We start from the raw sequence: 23,947 nt of genomic DNA, 5'->3' as shown, positions 1-23,947 counted from the left end.
GATCAGAGTGCTACAGTTCTTCAGACTTAATGTGCGTGATCATGATGATGATCGTGGATTTGTGCATGTTCATGTCCGTGGGTATGCGGAGCCAAACGTTGAGTTACCATAATTAGGATAAATGCAATTATGCAAGAAGAACAAAAGCTCATCCATTTTGCAAACCGAATTTTTCTGCTGAACTTTTGCTTTATTTCGTTCAGTAAAATCTGAAAGTGGGGTAGGGGGCCGATAGGGGTGTAATAAATCTGGAAACTAATAACAGGCAATGACAGGCAACAATGTCAAGCAACAATGGCAGCGATCAATTTTTTTTTTTTTTTTTTTTTTTTTTTTTTTGCGCACATGTTCAATGTGCAAAAGGACAAGCAGATATATGGATAGATGGGGAGGAAGATGATATAGATATGCAAATAGGAATACGGGAATTGATGGATAGATAAATAAAAAAAAAAAAAAAAAAAAATGGCACATTTGTTAATCACATGCTTTTTAATCATGTTCTTGTTTGTTTGTTTGCTTGTTTATTTTCTTTCTAATTTGTCTCGTTCTGTGTGTAACCTCGCATCCGATGAAAAGTAGAGTTCCAATAGATATTGCATTGATTATGCAAGTCACCTTTTCACCTACATTGGGGAAGCAAAAGGGTGTGCGTGAATGAGCATAAGTAAGAAAGTACCTGCATGTACATAATTTTATGCACATTTATTTACACATTTTTATGAACACTTATTTACACATTTTTATGAACACTTATTTACACATTTTTATGAACACTTATTTACACATTTTTATGAACACTTATTTACACATTTTTATGAACACTTATTTACACATTTTTATGAACACTTTTGTACACATTTTTATGCACACTTTTGTACACATTTTTATGCACACTTTTGTACACATTTTTATGCACACTTTTGTACACATTTTTATGCACAATGATTCACTTGGGCAATTCACGCACCTGACGATTTTATAAGGTGACCAATAATTATTCCCAATGGTGATGAAAAAATAAAAATTATTAACAAGATCATCTTGAGGTTTTTGCTCTGAGAATAGGTGCATGGGAAAAAAGTGGTAGACGACATCGTTCAGAAATATTATATAAGACAATGAAAGAAATTCACGTATACATAACATGTGCATATAACATTATAACACACTAAAATAAGGCATTACTATGTTGTTCTGATTTAGAGAAAGGGCTACGGTTACTCCTGCTATCCATTTGTGCGACAAAATACAAAAGGTGTTTATAAAAACGAAATTAACATCATCTGATGTTCCTACGATCATTCCTGGGGAAGTAGGAGAAAAAAAAAAAAAAAAAAAAAAATTGAAATGAAGTGGAATGTATGGAAGTGGAAAGAAATGAAGTGGAATAAAATGAGCATGGGGCATAATGTACACACCTAGGTATAAGCGTAAATACAAAACATAAGCACATGAATAAACATATGTTTATATGTATTCTTAAAGCCAAATAGAAAACGAAAGAGCACACATTGAAGAGAGGGTGTTCAGGGGAGAGAACCCTGTGTTGGAGACATGCAAAATGATTTCCCCCTCGCCCCACGTCCCCTCCATAGATCTTTCGTGCATTCACACATGGATAATATTTGCTATTCAAGTGTGTCTATTAGAGAGGCGTATAATCATGCAGAAAAGAAAGTCACTGCTCCGAGGGATATACACACACACACATGTATGTATGTATGGTTGGGTGGATGAATGGATATATAGCGCACAAACGCTTTATTCTGTGCCATTCTACCTTCAATGCACGAATGCACGGCAAGGGATATTGTTAAAAAAAAGGATTGCAAAGTTAAGACATGTAAAAACTTCACAATGTTCTGCTGCTTCTTGAAATCCTTGCTATCACATGCGTGGTGGTACTGATGTTCGTTCACGGTCTTTCAAGAAAACGAAAAAAAAAAAAAAAATGGGGAAAAAAGGAAGAAAAGTGGAGGGAAAATATGTGTGTCGATCCATGCAGTGTTATGCACAACTAGGAAAAATTAATTCACGACACAGTTAAGTTATATCTACGCTACAGTTACTTAAGCCCTACCACACTGTGCATCTCGATATTAACAGAATCTTCTTTTTCTCCTTTAGCCTTGTTTCTGAAATGGAAAAATGTGTACGGTTATGTGATGCAGTGTGATGCGATGTGATGCGGTGTAATGGAGCGTAGTTCGTCATAATGTGATGTGGCATTTTCTTCACTCTTGTTGCAAATTTGTTGCAGATTTTTTTTGTGCCACAGTATGCGTGCACAGGGCCCCCCTAATAAATAGGTACATCTGTGAGTGTATGGAAGGTCGATGGGAAAGGGGGTCCGAATATTGTTTTTCTTTTCTTGTTGTTTTTCTTTTCTTGTTGTTTTTCTTTTCTTGTTGTTTTTCTTTTCTTGTTGTTTTTCTTTTCTTGTTGTTTTTCCTTTCTTGTTGTTTTTCCTTTCTTGTTGTTTTTCTTTCCTTGTTGTTTTTCCTTTCTTGTTGTTTTTCTTTCCTTGTTGTTTTTCTTTCCTTGTTGGTTCTCAAGTTTTAATTCATCTTTACTTGGAAAAATTATCGTCGAGCATCGATTTGACATTGTCATTTACAACGCAGCACATGTTAGTGTCCACGGGTAGCACATATTCTAATGCCAGTTGCATGCAGAATCCAACAAAAACGAAAAAAAATATATACAGAGTTTTTATTTCAGGATCAGAGGAGTTAAATATTACTATATGTCTATGCGAACTGACAATTGTAATGGTTTCTGGTAGCAGGTGAAACATAACAATTGAAAATATAAACCCTGAACCGAAACAGTTCAAATTCGACAGTATGCCTTTTATTTTTTTCTCATGTTCTGCATTTTTTTTATTTCCTAGTAGGCCTATTAAGTATGGTATTGAACATCCAAACGTCGCCACGCACAGAAATGTGAATATGCAAATTGCCTTGGCCAAAAGTAGGTCCATTTTTGTCACAGCAAGGGGGAGGGGATCGGGAACGAGGCAGACGATGAGGACTAATCAAAAGGGGTGAAACAAACAGGAGTGGTCAAAAAACAACAAAAAAGGAAGCAGCAGAAGCAGCAGCAACAACAACAAAAACAAAAACAAGAACAAAAAAAAACAACGACAAAAACGGCAAAAAAAAAAAAAAAAATGTGAAGGATTCCTCTTGAGTCAGGTTTAAGAACGTGTTGAGGCGTACTTAGACATACTTCGAACTGAGTATGCTTCTTTTGATCGGGTTTATATATTTACACATTCGTCTGAACGTTTCGACTTGTGCATTTGTGTTATTCCTGCTGCATATTATATATATATATATATCCCCAGCCCTTTTTTTAACCTAGCTAGCCCCGAAACAGTTTTTTTTTTTTTTTTTTTTTTTTTTTTTCCCCCCCTACGGTACTATTTAGCTGCAAAAATCTGAACTGGTCATACAATTTATGAACTATAAAAAGGGGAAATAATGGAACAAAGTGTGCATAATATGTGCGAAAATGCAACATAAAACGGTATATCAATCGTGTCAATCGTGCCAATCGTGTCAATCGTGCCAATCGTGTCAATCGTGTCAATCACGTCAATCACGTCTGTCACGTGGGTAAAAAATTAAAACATACGGATGCACTATGGAAAACACTGAAGTAGAAGATGTTGGAGAGAACATCAAAGTATAGGTAAACGCACGTACAACATGCAATTCAGGGTGTCCTGCTTGTGCATATTTACATATACACAATGTGTATGTAAATATGTATTAATATATATATATATATATATATATATATATATATATATATATATATATATACACATGTATAGATATGTATATAAATATGCACAACATGAACATGCAGAAAAAGCATCATTACATTCACTTTGAAAATGCAAAGAAGCTTTATCTTCCTAACACACCAATTAAAATGGAATTTAATAATTGTGTATGGCTTTGTTATGCACTAAATTAAAAAATGTATATACACATGCTATACATATATATACACATGCTATACATATATATACACATGCTATACATATATATACATATGCATACTATATACATTCCTATTTGTCGCATTGCTAAAGTTTTTATAGTAATTATGATACTACTACCAACACTGGACTGTTGCCATTGCAGTGCAGTTTAAAAAAAAAAAAAAAAAAAAAAAAAAGGCGTAAAGGATTTTCTCTTTTACTACATTTTCTTTTAAAAATAGAAAATTATCAATATTATAAAATTACAAAAAAAAAAAAGGAAGAAAGAAAAAAAAATATATTAAAACTAAAACAAAAGGGTTAAAAAATAGGTGAACACATTTTCAGAGAGGGGGGAAAGGTGGGAACCGGGGAAAAAAAAAAAAAAAAAAAAAAAAAAAAAAAAAAAATTATCGTCCACCCAAGGGAGATGTTCTTTTTAATTAATCAAATTTATTTTTTCGAATATATATATATATATATATATATTCTACTTTGCATATGCATTCGTTGGTCCCCTTTTTTTTTTTTTTTTTAAAATATTTGTTTTCACATCCTAAAAACATTATATTGAGAATTGTTTAATCTTACTACCACTACAAATGACAAAAGTGGTATTATTATATATATGTAGTAGAGAGGAAAGTAATTTAGTCGACACAACCCATCTAAGTCGCGTTCCATTTAATTAAGAAGGGGTAGGAGAATATCACAGCTAAAATAGTTAAAGGTGAGAGTGAATTCAAATAAAAACAGTTATTGTGCTAATGTATGCATAAAAATATATGTGCATATATGAACATGCGAATGCATGCATGTAGATGTGCTCTCACCCCTCGCTGTGTATCCACCAGTTGGGTAGTTAAAATTTCTTCTTAATGCAGTAGCTTGGGAGATGAACGTAAATTATGTGTATATTTTATTACATACACTATACACGTACACTATACCATACATTATATTTGTGCGTTATGTCTGCAGCATGCGTAGGGTTAAAAATTTCTTATCTCTAAAGTTAGGCAACAGGGTTAGAAAAATATCTTAAATCAGATAGATATGCATTTTTAAGCGTTCCATACAAATACTTAAATAGCGGGTCATTCACTTTATGATAATTTTTTTTTTTTTTTTTTTTTTTTTTGTTCATCGTTGGAAGAGGTTTTAATTTCTACACCAAAAATAGGAGATGAAAAATAACATTTTGTAGTAAGCAATACATGAAATGTTATTTCCAATAGAAGGTGTCCTTTAAAAAAAAAAAAATAAAATAAAATAAATAATAAAATAAAAAATTCGATTAGAAAACAACAGTTTTTGCTGCATAACGAAGGATGTGCATCAAGCATAAATAACAGACCCCCCCCCCCCCCCGTACATTAGCCATAATGCAACAAATTTAAGATTAGAACTTTTGCACAGCGTGAAAAAAAGGAGAAAAAAAAAAAAATTTGGAACAGTGTTTTATATGTATATATGTTCACGTGTGCATATATTCGTGTGTGGATGTGTGGATGTGTGTATATGTGCACATGTTCTAGTATATATATGTACATATCACAGCGCACCATTGTGCTAGTTGAAAAGAAAGGGGAGCTTGTCAATCTTCTCGAACCACGCTCCCCAAACGTGCTTAATGATAACGCGTTAAGTGAACATGATAAACGAGAAATATATGAAGCAATGTAGAAATGAAGAGACAATTATTCTGTTTTTGGCATATTCATTAGTGTGTTCTTCCATGCATGTGTAAAAGATGATACATTTTTTTTCTAGTACGCCTTATTCTGGCAGAATGCACAAATCAGAAGTAGTTATTATGCATTGATCAGACTTTCCTTTCCACTGTGAAATCAAAAAAAAAAAAAAAAAAAAAAGTTTGCTATATGATTGTCACCACAAGGAGAAAATAATGAATCTCTACATCTTATAAGCCAAACGCCGTTGTACATTTTTTTTGTATGAAACGAGTCATATTTTTTTTTTTTTTTTTTTTTTTTTTTTTTTTTTTTTTGGGGTGGGGAGGGTACATCAAGATGCATATCCTTAAAAGAGCACATTCAACCGTAAAGGTTAATAATTTATTTTTTAAAAAATTTTGTTTTCTAGTTAAAAGGTATTTTGCTTATGTCGATAAAAAAGGAATAGATATGAAGGGGTACTCGGGCTATTCGCTTCCTCATATTATGTTAGAGTCTGAAATTTTCCTGGAATTCAAGGGTGAGTCTAAGGAGGGATTCATGGCGCATCACGAGATGAGCAATGAACTTCGAGATGCATTTTTTTAAGAAGTTTCGCAATGGATTATAAGTGCGTAGGGGTACCACGAGAAGGATGCCCTCCCCCACAGCTACGGCCATGCACACACCAACACATCCCTACATCCACACATGAAAACATTCGTGTATATATGTATGCATGAAAACATTCGTGTGTATATGTATGCATGAAAACATTCGTGTGTATATGTATGCATGAAAACATTCGTGTGTATATGTATGCATGAAAACATTCGTGTGTATATGTATGCATGAAAACATTCGTATATATATGTATGCATGAAAACATTCGTGTGTATATGTATGCATGAAAACATTCGTGTGTATATGTATGCATGAAAACATTCGTATATATATGTACACATGCACGGCAGATACCACTTGTTCATGATCCCAAAACCTTGGCTAGAGCACTTTTATAGAGGAGCGAACGTTCGGGATCTATGCAAAGATGTGACATTCGATCATGTCATTTTACTTCTATTACAGAAAGGGTTACCTAGCGCAAAGGAATTGATTCAAAAAAATCTTTACATTCAAAATGAATTAAAAACATTTAATGAAAAGAATATTTTACAAATGAGCAGAATTTTGCAAATTTCTCATCCATTAGAACTGATTCGCATATCTTTACTTCAATTTGCACAACATGAAAAGGATAACAATGATTCCATTTCGAGCTATCTTAAAATATTAGCTGCATCTATAAAAATGCTTCCTTATTTTCATGGTTCACAATGCTTTTCTCCACACACACCCCAGAAGGAGTACACAGATTTAAGTTCTTTTATAATAGAAAATTACACCATCAAAGGATTCCAGACTGAATTCTCAGGTAAAACATATGAACCTAACGAGATAATCCAAAAAGAAGAAGATGGAAAAGAAAGAGAAAAAAGGACAATTTTATGGAAAAAGGAAAAAATCAAATTACTGAATACATTTTTAATATTAATGTGTGAACATGGCATCAATGAAAACACGTTTTTTGTACGAATGTTAAGTACTGTGCATGGCTACAATTATTTTAATATATGCCTCTCAGCTGTCACATTCTATATAGATATATTCAGGAATATTGATTTATACCATTCCATGAGGGGGTTCCTTCAGTTCAATGTTGAACACACCCCGTCTGATACCAGTTGTAGTAGTTATGAAAAAACAAAGAAATCAATGGAGATGATACCAAGTGTGAATTTTTTCTTTCACAAAAGCAACTGTTATAGAAAAAAAAATACTATTTTTAAAGAATACCTTACTGATTATTGCAAAAATACTTGTCAAGAAAATGTAGACTTACTAACTCATTTCAAACAAATAGAAACATTTTTTTTAAAAAATAAAAATAAATATCCCTCCTGCTATTATTATACCCTTTTAACATTTCACCTCATAAATTTACCATTGCAAATTCTACCTCCTCTATATTTTTTGATAAGATTACTCTCCTTCACAGCCCACATAAATGAACAAGTTGGAAATAACAAATTTGTGAAATATTCTGGTGTATACATAGGAAATCCACCTAAATTAGCATAACTATATGCATATGCATATATATATCAAAAATTTTAATATTTTCTAATACACACATAAAGGAAAGTAAGGTCAGATGGATATAGAATTTGGGATAAGGTATTTTTTCAATTGATTGCTATTTGCAGTGCTGTCTTTTCTTTCCTTTTCATGATTCTTTTTATTGTGTATTTCTATTTATTTTTCTTTCTAGTTACCCTTTTTTTTTTTTTTTTTTTTTTTTTTTTTTTTTTTTTTTAATCATCTTCCAATATTGTTTTGTCATTTTTTTTTTTTCTTTTTCACATAAAAAGTACAAAAATTGCAACTCAGTAATGGCTCTCATCTGATTTGTCTCTTTAACTAAAGGGGTAATAAAATAATTTCCTCCCCCCCACCTCAGAATAAATTACATCTTAAACATCCATCCTATGTGAGTCTAAAAAAAATTATCACTGTGTTTCATACATATGAAATAATATAAGTCTTCCCGTCTTTATATGTGTTGCTAAGTTTATGTATATTTTATACACCTTTATGTAGATATTTTTTTTTTGGTTTTTTTTTTTTTTCTTTTTTTTTACCCTAACGCGCGTGAAAATGAAATGAATGAATCAAACATGTTGGCAAGGAAAAAAGGCACGCTGAAAAATCTGGGCTGCACAAAATTACGTGATGCTAAGGTTTTTTTAAAATCTCTCTCTCTTTCTATATATATATATATATATATATATATACATATCTACACGCACGCAAGCTTCAATTAGAAGTGAAATAGACCAAGAGAAAAAAAAAACAATGTGCATATTTTGAGATTTTTTTTTTATTACCCTTAAAGTCTCAGTTCTGTTTACTCACTGAACTGACGTTTATCATCCAAAAATATAAGGACTATTTTTATTTGAACCTATTTCATCCTTAATGGTAAAAGGTGGAAAGGAAATACCTTATAGCATGAATGTAAAGGATGTGTAAATCCATGTGAAATGCACACATACAAAAAAAAATAAATTATGACATAAGATCTCCCAATCCTACCAACACACGAGAAAGCAGGCACAGGTGCACATTGCAAATGGTTTCCTCTCTCAAACACAACGTTTTTTTTTGCGTGTGCATATATTTTTCTGTATGCTTTATTGTTGTTAAAGCTAAAATCCGGAAGGTATTTTTCTTTCTCCCTCCTCTCCTACCCTTATACCAGTTCATTCAAAATGGTTAGAAAAATAGGGCTGAAATTGCTCCAACAGGGTCGCGAATGCCACAGCATTTTCTTCCCTTCACAGTTTAGAATTTAAAAACAGGTGCGTGTTGTCGGACGCACGCAAATGTACATATATACATGTGTTAAATTTTATGTTTTATTTTATTTTTTTTTACTTTTTAATTTTTATTATTATTATTTTATTTTATTTTCCTATGCGGTGTACTCCTGTTTAGGATATTCTGATGCAGGCTCTTCGCCTAATTACTTGCGAATTTGCATGAGATGATAAAATTTCATCCAGCTCCCCAAGCTTACCATTATGTATGCACATTTGCACAAACGTGTAAAAATATGAAAAAACATGAACAAACATGTAAAAATATGAAAAAACATGAACAAACGCGCAAAAATATGAAAAAACATGAACAAACGTGCAAATTTTTGAACATACATGAAAAAAATATGTGCATGTGTGCAAATATTTACGTGTACATTTTTGACTTGAGAGGGCTGGTAGCTATTTTGTCCCACTTACAAAGACTGATCACATGAACAGTCAGCTAACACCTTAGTTAAGGCACCAGCGCCATATAATAATTAAGTGTACAACACCTTGCCGTGCAGGTGAAACGTGTCTTCAAGTGCGCATACGCGTGCATGTGCATGCGAATGTTCATACGTATGTGCATATTAGTATATATTCATATATGTAAGTATACATATATTCATATATGTAAGTGTATATATATACATATATGTAAGTGTATATATATACATATATATATGTTAATGCATATATATTTACCCTATGTACACCTTTTTGCGTTGCTCCATGTATGAGCACGTGCAGCAGCACCACCCATTCCCTACAACCACAATCATCACTTCTAGCAAGAGCTGTGCAGAATATAACATGCTTAAATTCCTGCAGGATATAGATGTAGCCAAGAAGAAAATCCTGAATACTATTAATAACAAATTTACATTATCGAGTAAAAACCATGATTCTCTGTTTCCAGATGAACAGGAAGAAAATATGAACCACATATTTGAACCGGATGTATGTTTGTCTCATGTGAAAGATTCAGTTCAAAATGATACTGATGCATGTCGCAAGATTTCCAGCAAAAAGAGTGAAGGAACACATCGAAAATTTCTCATCCAGTGCAACGATAGAAAGTGCAGTGGTGACCAATCCATTCAATGTAATGATGAATCAAGAACAAGTTTGATTCATTGCAATGAATCTAACCATTCATGTGGTAAAAATGAAAAAAGGGAAGATGAATCTGCGAATGCACATCTAAAATGGAGAATATGGAGGAGAGAATTTGCACCTGCATGCCAAACTCAATATGGGCAAAGCGACGAGGAGGGAAAGGATTATAAAGATGATAAGAATTTAGATGAAGAGGTGGATGATGACGTGGGTGAGCGGACCCATCACTGTAGCGTCGAACCGAACGGTCAGATCGAGGAGAAGTATAAAATAAGAATCCGTGGGAAAAGAGGATCAAATTTGAAAAACAATCCAAATGTTGGAGGAAAGAGAAGAAGCGGTGGAATGGAAAGCAGAAAAGAAAGAGAGGAAGAAGAGAAAGTAGAGGAAGAAGAGAAAGAAGAGAAAGTAGAGGAAGAAGAGAAAGAAGAGAACGAAGAGGAAGAAGAGAAAGAAGAGTACAAAGAGAAAGTAGAGGAAGAAGAGAAAGAAGAGAACGAAGAGGAAGAAGAGAAAGAAGAGAACAAAGAGAACGAAGAGGAAGAAGAGAAAGAAGAGAACAAAGAGAACGAAGAGGAAAAAGAGGAAGAAGAGAAAGAAGAGAACAAAGAGAACGAAGAGGAAAAAGAGGAAGAAGAGAACAAAGAGAACGAAGAGAAAGAAGAGAAAGAAGAGAAAGTAGAGAACGAAGATGAACTCAGGAATGACCACAGAAGCCACACGCCCACGAAGATGGATAGACATATTCGAGATGAAAGTGAGAATAGATGCAACCAAGTCAAAATGATTCCACAGGGGCTGTGTAATAAGTCTTCTTCAAATGTAAGTTGTGTAAAAGCTTGTAGTGAATCTGAAAGAGAATTTTCTGTGGAAAGCAGAATAATGCTTACCAGTACAAAGGGATTTCATAAAGAGATGGAAAGAGCTCCGACTGATAAATTTGAAATGGAAGGGAGAAAAGATAACGGAATCGAGACAAAGACAGAAATACAGGAGAGAAGAAACAAAAAAGACATTGCAGTTGCTACGAATATTTTTGTAGAATCAACATTTTATAATAATTTCAAGAAAGAAATTGCCAATAACCTGATTTATAATTTTTACCATGAAGAGTATGAAGCTATAATGAATCAACTGCCCTTGGAGAAGAAGCAACCATGTGAATTTCAAATTCTATTGAAATGTGGTGAGAAAGGTGAAATCACAGATGGGAGTCAGAAGCGTGAATTACAATTGCAATTGCAAAGAGAAAAAAAGATGAACGTTCAAGATTGGGCTAGCAAAGTGTGCGAGCTTGTTGTTCGAGACACAAAGGGCTTATTTGATAGTCTCATCCTCTGTAATGAAGATATAGAACATTTAAGAAACATGAGTAGGGACAAAAAAATATATTTAGATGAAATTTCCGAGCTGAAAAAGAAAAATAAAATGCTTAATGATATAAATGAAAGGCAAACGAACCAGTTGTTACAATTATCTTGCCAGATATCATCAAACATAAAGAATGATTTTGAAGTGAATGAACAAAATTTTTTACATGAGAAAATTGATTATATGGAAAAGGAAATCAAACAACTACAAGGAGAAAAAGTTACTTTAGAATCTTTAGCAAATGATAAACTTGCATGCATTAAAAAAAATTATGAATTAAAATGTTTTTTAAAAACTTTAGAAAATGTTGTTCATAAAAAATCACAAGCTTGTATTTCTCTAAAGCGAGAAAAACAAGAATTGCAAGAAAAGTTAAAACTTTATTTTGAAAATTTGCAACTCGCAAAGGAGGATTTAAATATGTATAAATTGGCTTTCTTGGAAAACCAGCGAGCGCAGAAACATCTTGCTTATCAATTTAAGAACCTCCTTAGAACCCATTCCAAAACGGCTAGGTGTGCACACATTGGAAGTGGCACATCGATAGCTCACTCGAAGATGCAGAAGATAAAGGGGTTGAAGAAGACAAAGAAATTGAAGAAGATGAATCACCTAAAGATACTACGCCAATATGTGCTTGGAGAAGAACACCCAATTGTGCACAGCATGAAGATCTGTAATGTTAGATGTAATGTTAGATGTAATTTTGGCTGTAATGTTAGATGTAATTTTGGCTGCAATTTTGACTGCAATTTTGGTTGCAATTTTGGCTGTAGCTGTAGTGGCCGCTGTAGTCGTGACCCACGTGGAACCCACAATGCCACAGCTCATTCTGAATCTGCATGTGGGCAAAGGATAGATGTACACGAAGGAATAGCCAAAAGGAGAAGCGTAAGCGACACACCTAAGGAGAATATTTCAAACTATGATTCTCTCACGAAGGAGGAACTTGCACACAAAGTAAGGATGTACGAACTTGTGTTAGATGAATGGAAATCTGTGTCAATTAAAAACAAAAGTAAAAATGACACGGAATTGAAAGAAACAAAAAAGTTATTATCACAAGAAAGAGCAAAAAATGCACTGATTGAAAAGAAGTATCAGTCTGTTTTAAAAGAAATTACAATAGTAAGCGAAGAGACGGAGCGGCAAATGGAGCTGCAAATGGAGAGGCAAATGGAGCGGCAAACGGGAAGGCAGGTGGAGTGGCAGACGAAGCAACAGACAGAGTTACAAACGAGTGGGAAGGAAGAACTGTTGAAGTATGAAGGCAGCTATGAATATCGAACTTGCTTAAAAATACAAGCACTTTTAAACGAAATAAATTTCCTAACAAAAGAAATCGAAAGATTACGAGAGGATCAGCTCCTGCTTCAAGAGGGTGTCAAAAACAAAAGTGAAATAATATCTCATCTTATAAAGCGACATGCCCTTAGTGAGGAACACTTCAGGTATACATTTCCAGTCATTAGGAATTTTTTACATACGCATGCATAAAACACGTGTGCAGTGCTATGTCTCCATGCGTGCAGTGGTGTGTGCTTTTTTTTTTTTTTTCACATCCACACGTAAATACATGAATAGGAAAACATGCATAGGAAAACATGCATAGGAAAACATGCATAGGTAAACACGAATAGGTAAACACGAATAGGTAAACACTTGCACATGTCAACACTTTGATTCCTCTCGTCCGTAGGCTAGACACCAATCTTTCCATCTCCAAAGACAAGCTGACGTACGAAGAAATGTGGAAAATAATGGAAGAAACTCTCATCGAAAATATTCGCTTGCGTTCCGATTTGTTAACCTTGGCCAAATCGGTTCAATATTAAAGTTCCACTTCATGAACTTTTTCTCCTAGGACCCCAGTAAAAGGGGAGTTGTTGGTGGTGGTGCCTGACTTGGCAATTTCTCCAGCCCACTTTTGTTCAAACCACCCCTACTTACACCGTCATTGTGTACTGCTAATAGTGTGAATAAAATATGCAGTTTTTTTTTTTTTTTTTTTTTTTTTTTTTTTCTTCTCCCTTTTTATTTCTCTTTTCTTCTTCTTCGCATACTTTGAGCTCACTGGGCATTTCCACTTCTTTATTTTTTTGTCCTTTTTTGTCGCCAAAAGAGCAGCTTTTTTTTTTTTTTTCTCTCTCTCTCTCTCTCCCCTAGACACCCCACATCATGTTAAGTGATATATTTTGAACACAGTTTTCTGACAAATACTTATTTATAATGGCCTTCCTAAGAACAGTCTTCTTACTATCATTTGACAATCCATCAAAAATGTTTTTCCCTGATAACCTTCCCAAGTGATAAGCAGAATAACTTAGAAATGCCTGAAATAAATTTCTGTTAACAAGATTTGAAAGAGTAACCTGTTTTGAATTATTTTTAATTTTGTTTTTATGTTCTTGAATAAATTCATCACATATTCTTTTATTAAAAATGGAAATCATAACTTCTAAATTTCTCCTGGAAGAAAATCGATCCCAATTATAAGAACCAACAGCGCACCATAAATTATCTACAACTAAATTTTTTGCATGACAATGCTTATTCTGAAAAAAATAAAATTTACTATTCCCTTTTTTCTGTTTTTTTCGAAAATTATCTCCTAGTTTCAATTCTGCACGTTTTCTCAAATTTTGCAGATATATATTGTTCTTTATTTGTATCCTTATTGGAATTACTCTAGATTCTCTGGGAGAAACCAATGAATCAAGATTAATGTCATTCCTAGAGCCACAATCATTAGTAACATGCATGGTATTCTCATCCCTTTCCAATTTAACTTTCTCTTTTTGAAATTTCCTTAAAAATTTTTTCACGATGTAATATGTTGCTGGTACATCTCCCATAATATCTGAGTTTCCAGAAAAAAGAAATGTAATATTTACTCCATTGTTCAGGGCTGAAAACAAAGCTCTTCTTAAGAACCCGGGTGGCATAAAATAGCTAGTCGTTATATGAATATTCTGTGTAGCTCCGTTTTTAATAATCCATTCAAAAGTAGACTGAATGGATTTAACTTTTCGAAGAACATTCGACTCAAGCACTTGTACAAAACATGAATTACCACTATTATCCATATATTTTTTCTGATTTTCAATTGGTTCTCTCTTTATTGAGCTTCTCGTCATCTTGAGAGAATCAATAAATACATCTGCGAGATCTTTTACAGCTGGTCCTTTCATCTTTATGTGTAAATCATAGTACTGCAACGGGCTACTTCTGCTCTTTTTTTCTGTCGTTTCCAATTTTTTTTGCTTCCCTCTGGTTTTCCCACGCGTAAAGGGAACAATCCCCTCCTCCCAATCATTTGTGCGCTCGCCATCTGGCCCTACTTCTCCCAGTCTTTCCTCTCCCAATTCTGCATCTAGCAATCTAGTATCTGAATCAGCCCCTCCCAGTTTTTCCTCTCTCTCGTGGATACTCCAGCTTGTCCCACTTGGAACAACATTCTCAGAAACATTCATAGAACCACAGTAAGCGGTATTATCTAGTATGATAATTTTTCTATGATCTCGAAAGAAAAAGGGCAGCATGTTCAGAAAAGAATTCAAAAATGTGTTAAAAAAAAGAACATGCACATGATTCTCTCGGAGCCTGGTCACCCATTTATTTTTCATTTTTAAACTACCAATATAGTCAATTAACAAAATAACATCACACCCTCTTTTCCCTGCATTACATAAACTATCAACCACTTTTTCAGCTAATTCGGAGTCATCAAAAATGTAGGATTCAAACCATACCCTTTTTTTGCTCTTATCTATTGATTTGAGAATATGTCTAAATGCTACATTTCCATCATTGTATATTTTTATTTTATTTCCTTCAGATGATTTTCCATATTTTTGTGTATTTCTTTTTAAAATATAATTCCATTTTTTTTTAATCCTTTCTTTTTCATTTTGATCAACATTTAGTTGTTTCACGTTTTCCTCAACCAACTTCTCGATGTTAATTCGGTTTTCTCCACTTTGCTGATTTTCTCCACTTTGCTGATTTTCTCCACTCAGCTGGTTTTCTCCACTCAGCTGGTTTTCTCCACTCAGCTGGTTTTCTCCACTCAGCTGGTTTTCTCCACTCAGCTGGTTTTCTCCACTCAGCTGGTTTTCTCCACTCAGCTGGTTTTCTCCACTCAGCTGGTTTTCCTCGTCCTCTTCATATCCTTTCCTCCCACGGAATAAGCTCTTTTTCCAAACATTCCAATAAGCATCTTTCACGTCCTTCTGCTGCATTTTCATGAATGAATCCTTGGGATGTACCCACTTCCACTCGTTCCTTCATGTGTGGTACTCCTCTCCCACTCTGTCTCTCATAAGTGTGTATTTTTTCTCTAATGTATCCTCTTCTTCTGCTTCTTCTTCTTCTTCTTCTTCTGTATAATATCAAAACAATCACAAAAATTCATCCCTCCCTAGTACCACCCTTTGGGGGAAGAAAACTGTGCAGGCAGGTACTTGCAGAAGGGCGGCATGTTCGCGAGCAGCGAAAAAAAAAAAAAAAATTCAAAAACGGTTCAAAAATTATTGGAAAATGGATGGGAAACGATTGGAAAATGGATGGGAAATGGTTGGAAAATGGATGGGAAACGATTGGAAAATGGTTGGGAAATGGTTGGAAAGCAAAAATAAGCTTGAAACACGAGCAAAGACCGAGCAAAAAAGTTCGACGCGATGCCTCTCGAATGATACAGAAAAAGGGCATGTGCCCCCAGCCCCCACTCTCAGGTGGCATAAAAATGTGGAGAAAAAACACTAACTTCTGTTTTTTTTTTTTTTTTTTTCTTTTTTCCTCGACTGTGTCACACCAGGCTGTGCAAGTTCTGAGTCCATTCCTTTCCTCCAACTATCGTGAAATGTAAAAGCAAAAGCAAAAGCAGAAGTAGATGCAGATGCAAAAATGAAAACAAAAGTGAAAGCAAAAATTGAAGCCGCAAAAGGAAAATCTCAAATTGAAGAAGTGAAAAAATTAAAAACAAAAAAAAAAAAAAAAAAAGAGAAAAAAATTTACTGAAAGGAATGCGTTCGTCAACACATCATGTAGAGCCCTAGGCACACTTTCACTTTTTTGCAAAACGCATGCAAAGTTGGGTTCATTGAAAAGAATAAAAAAAAAAAGCTAGTCAACTAGACGGATATTATGTTTTCCTTTTCAAAGGGGCACTGAACAAAAAAGTAAAGAATGGAAAAGCACAAAAAATGAATAAATGAATGAATAAGAAATAAAGTAAATAAAGGTGTAGGAGTAAGACCATCAGGGGAGAAGCGCTAAAGTGAGAATGGAGGATATTGTATTTGTATTTTTCTTTTTTTTCTTTCTTTTCTTTTTTTCGAAAAAGTGCAAAAAGGAAAGCAAAATGCATAAACACGCAAGTGTGCACGCTCACTATGATGTTATGGAAAGTGTGAAATTTCACTTACAATTTTGGAACATATCGAAATATTAAAAATAACATCAGCGAAATGTGTAAATTATTTTATTATGATATGTAATTTTGGGTAACGTTTGAGAGATTCCCTTTTTTTTTTCTTTTTTTATAGTATTGTAAGAAAAAAAAAAGGGAAAAAAAAAGGGAAAAAAAAAAGAGAAAAAAAAAAGAAGAAAAAAAAAAAAAAAAAAAAAAAAAAAAAAAAAAAAAAAAAAAAAAAAAAAAAAAAAAAAAAAAAAAAAAAAAAAAAAAAAAAAAAAAAAAAAAAAAGAGAAAAAAAAAAGAGAAAAAAAAAAGAGAAAAAAAAAGAGAAAAAAAAAGAGAAAAAATGATTCCACTTCAGTCGAACCCGTGAAAAGTGGAATGCAACTCTTTAGGCATATTTTTAATTTGCATATAAAATAGATGTAGAAATATATTACGCTTTGTTCATATAATAATGTAGGGGGTTTCCCCACTTACGTAGATTCAAATGATAACTCACACGCAGCAGACAAGAGCATCCACTGTTCTTCTAGTTGGCACTTGTAATCTCACACAGACTAAGTGTATAATTGCTGTAATTCAGAAAAGAGTAAAGAAAAAGTAAAAATAAAACAAATTATAACAAAATATAGCAAAATATAGCAAAATATAACAAAATATAGCAAAATATAGCAAAATATAACAAAATATAGCAAAATATAGCAAAATATAACAAAATATAACAAAATAAAACGGACAAGTGGGTAAATATTTCCCTAGAATGAGGTTCCTATTTTTTTACCCGATTCTCTGTTCTGCTTTTGTAAAGAATGTCGGCTCCATCTTCCACCACAATTTCTCTTTCACATTCAAAGAAGTGAAACAAGTAATGGTCTAATGAGTGAAAACAGCTAGTGCATATGGAGGCATTTTGTCACCACAATGCAACCAATCCTCAAGGAAAGTGCTTCAAGAGAAGAATAAAATAAAAATAACTAAAATAAATGTCCAAAAAAAAGTGACAAAAATATGTGTCCAAAAAAAAGTGACAAAAATATGTGTCCAAAAAAAAGTGACAAAAATATGTGTCCAAAAAAAAGTGACAAAAATATGTGTCCAAAAAAAAGTGACAAAAATATGTGTCCAAAAAAAAGTGACAAAAATTTGTGTCCAAAAAAAAGTGACAAAAATTTGTGTCCAAAAAAAAGTGACGAAAATATGTGTGAACGAACCCTCCTTTTTAAGGTCAGCACGAGCAAAAGCGACATCAACAAATTCGAAATGGAACTCATGTTATCATTCAACAAGCAAATGACTTCAAAGGAATTCTTCTTGACATCTTTCATACCTGCGAGTAAGTTTGAAACCATCTTCTCCTCCGCGCCCTTTACGTAGATTCGTCTGTTGATTGCTTTTTCTTCTACCGACCTGTGTTTTTTTTTTTTTTTTTTTTTTTTTTTTTGCATTTTCTCTACTTATACTCTACCCTAAACCCTGCCTCGACAGAAGGAGATATTTTGCGTCCCCTCAAAATGTCAACTTCTTATATTCACTTATTGCTTTTTTCTACCCTTAAGAAAACTTGCATGTATTGTCCTTCAAAAGAGATAACAACAGTGGCGAGCAAGAAAATGTAGAAATTCGTCTTAATAAAGAAGAAGTTAAAGAAAAGGGTAGATGCAGCTTCAAACAGGAAAAATAAATAAAAAATAAACAAATAAATGAAAAAAAAAAAAAAAAAATAAAATAATAATAATAATAATAATAATAATAATAGACAAGTGAAAGGATAAAATATAGCAACACGACACGTTCATGTACGTATGGACAAATCCACACACAGAAGTGCATACCCATTCAGTCTTTCCTACAGTGTGCATAATCACACATTTCCCCACCACACCCCATCGTAGATCCATGCGATTATCAGATAACATCCAAAATGTACCTACTGAAGTTACACACTGAAGAATTAAAAAAATTTAAAATTTATCGATATCCTTTTACAAATAAACAGAACCCTCCAGAAGTCCCGTCCCAATATGAATACTCTGAAAAATCTCTAAGTAATTATTACACACACATATGGAGAGACAAATATGGAGATGCATATGAATATATGTGATAAAATATATTCCAAAAAAAAAAAAAAAAAAAAAAAAAAAAAAAAAAAACACACATTAAAAATTAACATAATTATTCATATACCTACACATATGCATGTATACAAAAAATATTCCTTCATAACCATATCACAATCATATGCATTAATATTAATGTAACAATTTTTTTATGTTTTTCCTCTTTTTTTTTTTTTTTTCTTTCTTCTTCTTCTTCTTCTTCTTCTTTGGTTCCTCCATTTTCCTACCTGGATAGAAAACTTCTTTCCGAGTGAAGGAATAATATACGCTTCTAATTATTATTTAAAATTTTCTGTGGAAATTAACAAGAACCAATTTAACTCGGATGATATATGGTAAGTTTACTTGTAAAATGATACGAATGAGACAAGAGGAACTTTAGGGAAAATGGGGAGAGACGTACACCCGGTTGAACTATACTGGTACACTTAACAGGATAAGATAATATTTATGATGTATACCCACCCCGTTGTGCTGTTAGTGAGACATGAAAATGATGTATTAACACTTGTAAAAAAAAAAAAAAATAATAATAATGAAGCGGTGAAACGATGAAGCGACGAAACGATGAAGCGACGAAACGATGAAGCGACGAAACGATGAAGCGACGAAACGATGAAACGATGAAATAGTAAAAAATTAAAATACTTTTTTTTGTAGGATATTTTCCATTTCTGAAAAGAATAAATTTAACACGGGAAATCAAGAGTGTGTAATTTACTCTGGCCAATTGGCCGAAGTCTTTTTGCCACGGGCGACCCACAACGACACTTTCCTCCTGTACTGCAACAGTACCACAAATGCAGAAGTATAAAACATGTGCATGTCTGATGGGGACACACACACGCCTTTAACTCCCACGCGTGACATGATGATATATATGTCTGCTTTGAAAACCTTGATTGTGATACGCACCTGCTCTCGCTGCTGTCCCGATCGAGAACCTCTCACATAAATTTGCATCCATTACAAACCCTTTGAAGCTACTAAACTTAGTCCCTGAATTAAGAAGAAAATTTGATGTTCAGATAAAAGCCACTAAAATGTTTTATGGAGCACAGGATGCGATATACATTGTCCAAATGGATTTGGAAAAAATTGCTTCTCCATTGAAGTTGAGTAAGAACGTGAGAAAAAAATTGAGAAAAAAGTTGAGGGTACCCCCATAGAAAATCTTATTTAGCACAATGGGTGAGGGGAAAAAAAAAAAAAAAAAAAAGAAAAAAAAAAGCGTTCTTACACTTCATCTCTGTGTGCAGATATATGCATCTTTTCACTCACATAACCGTTTTCACGTGTCACCCTGCATCCCCACTCCACCCTATCTTCTTTCGATTCTAAGACCAAGTGATGATCAGGATGAAACTGCCTTTGGACCTCTGCTATGCCAACTCTTGCTTTAGCAAAAACCGGGAGAACCCATGCTCCAACATAAAATCAAATCCATTTGACGAGTGCACTTACATATTTAGAAATTATGAATTTATTTTCAAATCAAAGGAGAGTAAGGTACGCCCTGGAATGTCCCCGACAGTATAGCCACCACACCCCACTGTCAACAGAAACAGACAGAAAACAGAATAATAAGCAAAGCATCTTTCACTGTCAATAAGAACAATAACGAAAGATGCAACACATCTCCTACTCAACGTTAGAAATGTTTCCCCACTTTGCTTCTCTCCTCCCCCGTGTGCAGGATATTAAGGGTAAAATAGAAATTGTCATAGAAAATATGAACAACCCACTCTTAAATTTAGAAAGTGATAAAAATTGGAAGATAAACTTGTTTACTATCGACAATTCAAGTTTTGTAATTACTATGGAACATAAAGAAATATTAGAAAAGGTTTCCCATGACATATGTTCCAAAAAATTTATAAAGAAATTTGTAAATATATATGAAGACACTACAATGTGGAAAAATTCCCACCTTGTGTTAGTACAAACTCCGCAGTTGATCCCTCTCTTAGTGGAAGTAAGAAACTCATCTTGAAAAAAAAAAAAAAAAAAAAAAAAAATCGAAAGTGGAAGAATAAATAGAATAAAATGGCACAAATGGAGACACAAAGGCATAGACCACACCAAACCTTGCCTTAAAGAAGGTCTTTCATCCATATTATAAGCAGTACCACAGGAAAGCTATCACAACTATTGATTCTTCATGTCATTACTTCACCATGTCACCACCTCACCATGTCACCACTTTGCAGCCTATCAACCAGCAGGGGCTCCTTGAAGATCCTCTCATAATTCAACTAAGAGTCCGATTCCCAGATACCAACGCATTCAACAAATGCATCATAGAACTGAAATCCATCCACAGATTCACGTCAGCTGGTAGCAGAAGTGAGCATAGGTTTAACATGTACAATCACAAATTGGTTTTACCCAATTCTGTATTCAAACCAGTTGAAAGGGATGAAACCATTTTGCAAATAGAAAAGGAATCTATCAAAAATAATGACATTATACAATTCGCTATTAATGTAAATAAGTATAATAATAAAGAATATTGGAAATTTACACTTATCTGCTTAAATAATCAAGACAAATATGTGAGGGAGGCACAAACGCTGTTTACTTATCCCATAGAAAATAAAAAAATATTCATAAGTGATTTATACCTTAGAGAAAAAGTTGGACCCAATACATACCGTTTTTACTTGAATATATTTGTATTCGATGAGAAGGAGGTAGAAATTAAGTTGTCACTTAAAAATAACGCGACGAATGGTTTAACAGGTTCTAATAACGCAATAGTAACAAATTTCAAAACACATCTGACCGATGCATGTGAAGCATATGTACATACGTCTTGCTACAACTTAGTGTTTCATGAATGCTCCAAATCGGAACAAGCCATATTGTATCAAATAAATTCATACAAATCTACAAACAAACATTTCACTGCACTATTTCCTCTCGTAATTCCAGAGGGAGAAAAACAATTCCATTTACAAGTTAATGTAGAAACAAAAAAACATGAAATACATGTCCAAAAAGATATCCAAGTACGTGTTGATGACATACTTATACATAATGCAAAAGCACCTTGTGTAAATAATCTAATTTCAGTATTAAAGAAGTATAAAACACATGAAGAATCTCATTTGTTTCTTCTATTTAAAACTGTGAATTGTCACAAAATTTATGAACCTTTCCTAATTAATCATCAAAATAATGAAACCTTTTATGCAAAAGTGGATTCATCAGAAAATAATGACAAATTTACATTTCAAAAAATGTATAGACAAACATATCCAACCAATTATCAATCCATATCACAAAATATATTTGACTCTCATGTAATTAGCATCATTACTATTGTTCTAATTGATGATTCACTTTTTTTAAATACACACATGAGAAATGGGAAGGAAGAATTTCTACAATTTTTGAAAAACAAAAAATTTCCCTTCCGATTCAACAAATATTACGTAGTTAACTATTCCAATCAAAATGTACTCATAAATCTGTACAAATATATCGATGCTGGGAATGTTAAAATTGATATTGTGCAAAAATCTTCAGACATACAAAATGTCGCAGCAGCATTAGACAAAGTCATTGCATTTGCTGAAAATGCCAAGCAAACAGAAAATTATTACATGCATAGTGAATACAGCATTTTGCTATTAACCGATATCAAAGGAATGGAAAATGTAAAAACAGTTACAGATAAATATGTAAAAAGTGAAAATGATATAAATAAAAATTTTTCAAGAATATATGTTATATCTTTTGAAAATGGACATTATTCTAACAGTGATATGTTTAACGAGTCTATTCAAAGTGTGCGAGATATGTATACATATAATAAAAAAATGAAAGACGATATTTTATTCATTTCTTTTCATAAATATACTATTGATGAAAGACTAATGTTGCATTATGCAAAAGCTGTAATACAAGATTATATCCTTTTGCACATACATATTTATAAAACAGCATGGTATTTAATAGGAATATGTAGGTACAACATCATAAAAAATAGCCCAACAACAAGAAAGTTGCATTTGTATTACGTTGATAAAAATGTTAAAACTGTTACTTATACAATATCTTCAGACGAGGCTAAAAAAGTTCTCGACAATTCTTCCCCTTCTTCCTTTCAAGACATGTGCAACATTTTTACACAGACTCAGTTATTGGGACACACTTAGTGTTCATCCTTCAACGCTTTGGTGGTTTATTCCTTTTTTCAGTTAGAAAAAAAAAAAAAAAAAAAAAAAAAAAACGTATTCCACAATGGAATATTTTTTACATCATAATTAGGAGTCTCTTTCGTGCACAAAATTTTATTTTGGATCATATACCTATTTTCGTAACGAACAACTGGGTTCTGTGGCTTGCCATATATTAGGGCTTAATCCAAACAATCAACAACTAGCCTTTTTAAAAAACAAAACGGGGAAAAAAAATATGACTTATTCATACAAATTTACATACTTTTTTAAAAAAAAAAAAAAAAAAAACGGAAAAATAACGGCTAGCTGAATTATTTCACATATATATATATATATATATATATATATATATATATATATATATATATATATATATATGAATGAGCACTTATACACACTTGTGCGTGCTTTTTTTTCGAAATAAATTTCATTATACACATCATGTATCATCCTGTTTCTTGTAACACTAACGAACATGCTACATCAAATGAAACTTAATTTTTTTTTTTTTTTTTTTTTAATGTAAGTGTTTCTTTTAATTTTGGACTTTTTTTTTCAATTTGGCTGATTTTACGAAAAATATTCAAAGTTATGTCTTTTTTACACTACCCCAAGAAAAATGCTCATTTAGAT

At 32.9% G+C, this 23,947-nt stretch overlaps 5 protein-coding genes across 5 annotated transcripts; 3 read left to right on the top strand and 2 right to left on the bottom strand.

Moving 5' to 3' along the window:
* Positions 1-26: 26 nt before the first annotated feature.
* PGO_113830 (transporter protein) lies at positions 27-2,986 on the bottom strand (the record flags this gene model as incomplete). Its single annotated transcript, XM_028688717.1, has 7 exons — positions 27-209; positions 562-626; positions 971-1,058; positions 1,189-1,307; positions 1,784-1,925; positions 2,084-2,138; positions 2,577-2,986. The coding sequence occupies 7 exons, from the start codon at positions 2,984-2,986 to the stop codon at positions 27-29; spliced, it is 1,062 nt and encodes a 353-aa protein (XP_028544518.1).
* A 3,044-nt stretch (positions 2,987-6,030) lies between these two features.
* On the top strand, positions 6,031-7,815 carry PGO_113820 (citrate synthase-like protein; the record flags this gene model as incomplete). The annotated part of the gene is made up of 2 exons (XM_028688716.1): positions 6,031-6,214; positions 6,683-7,815. The coding sequence occupies 2 exons, from the start codon at positions 6,031-6,033 to the stop codon at positions 7,813-7,815; spliced, it is 1,317 nt and encodes a 438-aa protein (XP_028544517.1).
* A 2,096-nt stretch (positions 7,816-9,911) lies between these two features.
* On the top strand, positions 9,912-13,423 carry PGO_113810 (hypothetical protein, conserved; the record flags this gene model as incomplete). Its single annotated transcript, XM_028688715.1, has 2 exons — positions 9,912-13,039; positions 13,288-13,423. The coding sequence occupies 2 exons, from the start codon at positions 9,912-9,914 to the stop codon at positions 13,421-13,423; spliced, it is 3,264 nt and encodes a 1,087-aa protein (XP_028544516.1).
* Positions 13,424-13,750: 327 nt separating this feature from the next.
* Positions 13,751-15,835, bottom strand: PGO_113800 (cardiolipin synthetase; the record flags this gene model as incomplete). Its single annotated transcript, XM_028688714.1, has 1 exon — positions 13,751-15,835. One exon carries the CDS (start codon positions 15,833-15,835, stop codon positions 13,751-13,753), a length of 2,085 nt encoding a protein of 694 aa, XP_028544515.1.
* Positions 15,836-17,767: 1,932 nt separating this feature from the next.
* On the top strand, positions 17,768-23,290 carry PGO_113790 (hypothetical protein, conserved; the record flags this gene model as incomplete). Its single annotated transcript, XM_028688713.1, has 10 exons — positions 17,768-17,872; positions 18,232-18,340; positions 18,564-18,659; positions 18,900-19,052; positions 19,363-19,462; positions 19,788-19,935; positions 20,111-20,246; positions 20,470-20,636; positions 20,824-21,102; positions 21,338-23,290. 10 exons carry the CDS (start codon positions 17,768-17,770, stop codon positions 23,288-23,290), a joined length of 3,246 nt encoding a protein of 1,081 aa, XP_028544514.1.
* Between the last annotated feature and the right edge of the window lie 657 nt (positions 23,291-23,947).

Source organism: Plasmodium gonderi (genome assembly GCF_002157705.1).
Source record: "Plasmodium gonderi DNA, contig: Chr11, whole genome shotgun sequence".
Classification (NCBI taxonomy): Eukaryota; Apicomplexa; class Aconoidasida; order Haemosporida; family Plasmodiidae; genus Plasmodium; species Plasmodium gonderi.
The sequence above is the reverse complement of the archived record's forward strand: the minus strand, read 5'-3'. Positions and strand labels throughout refer to the sequence as shown.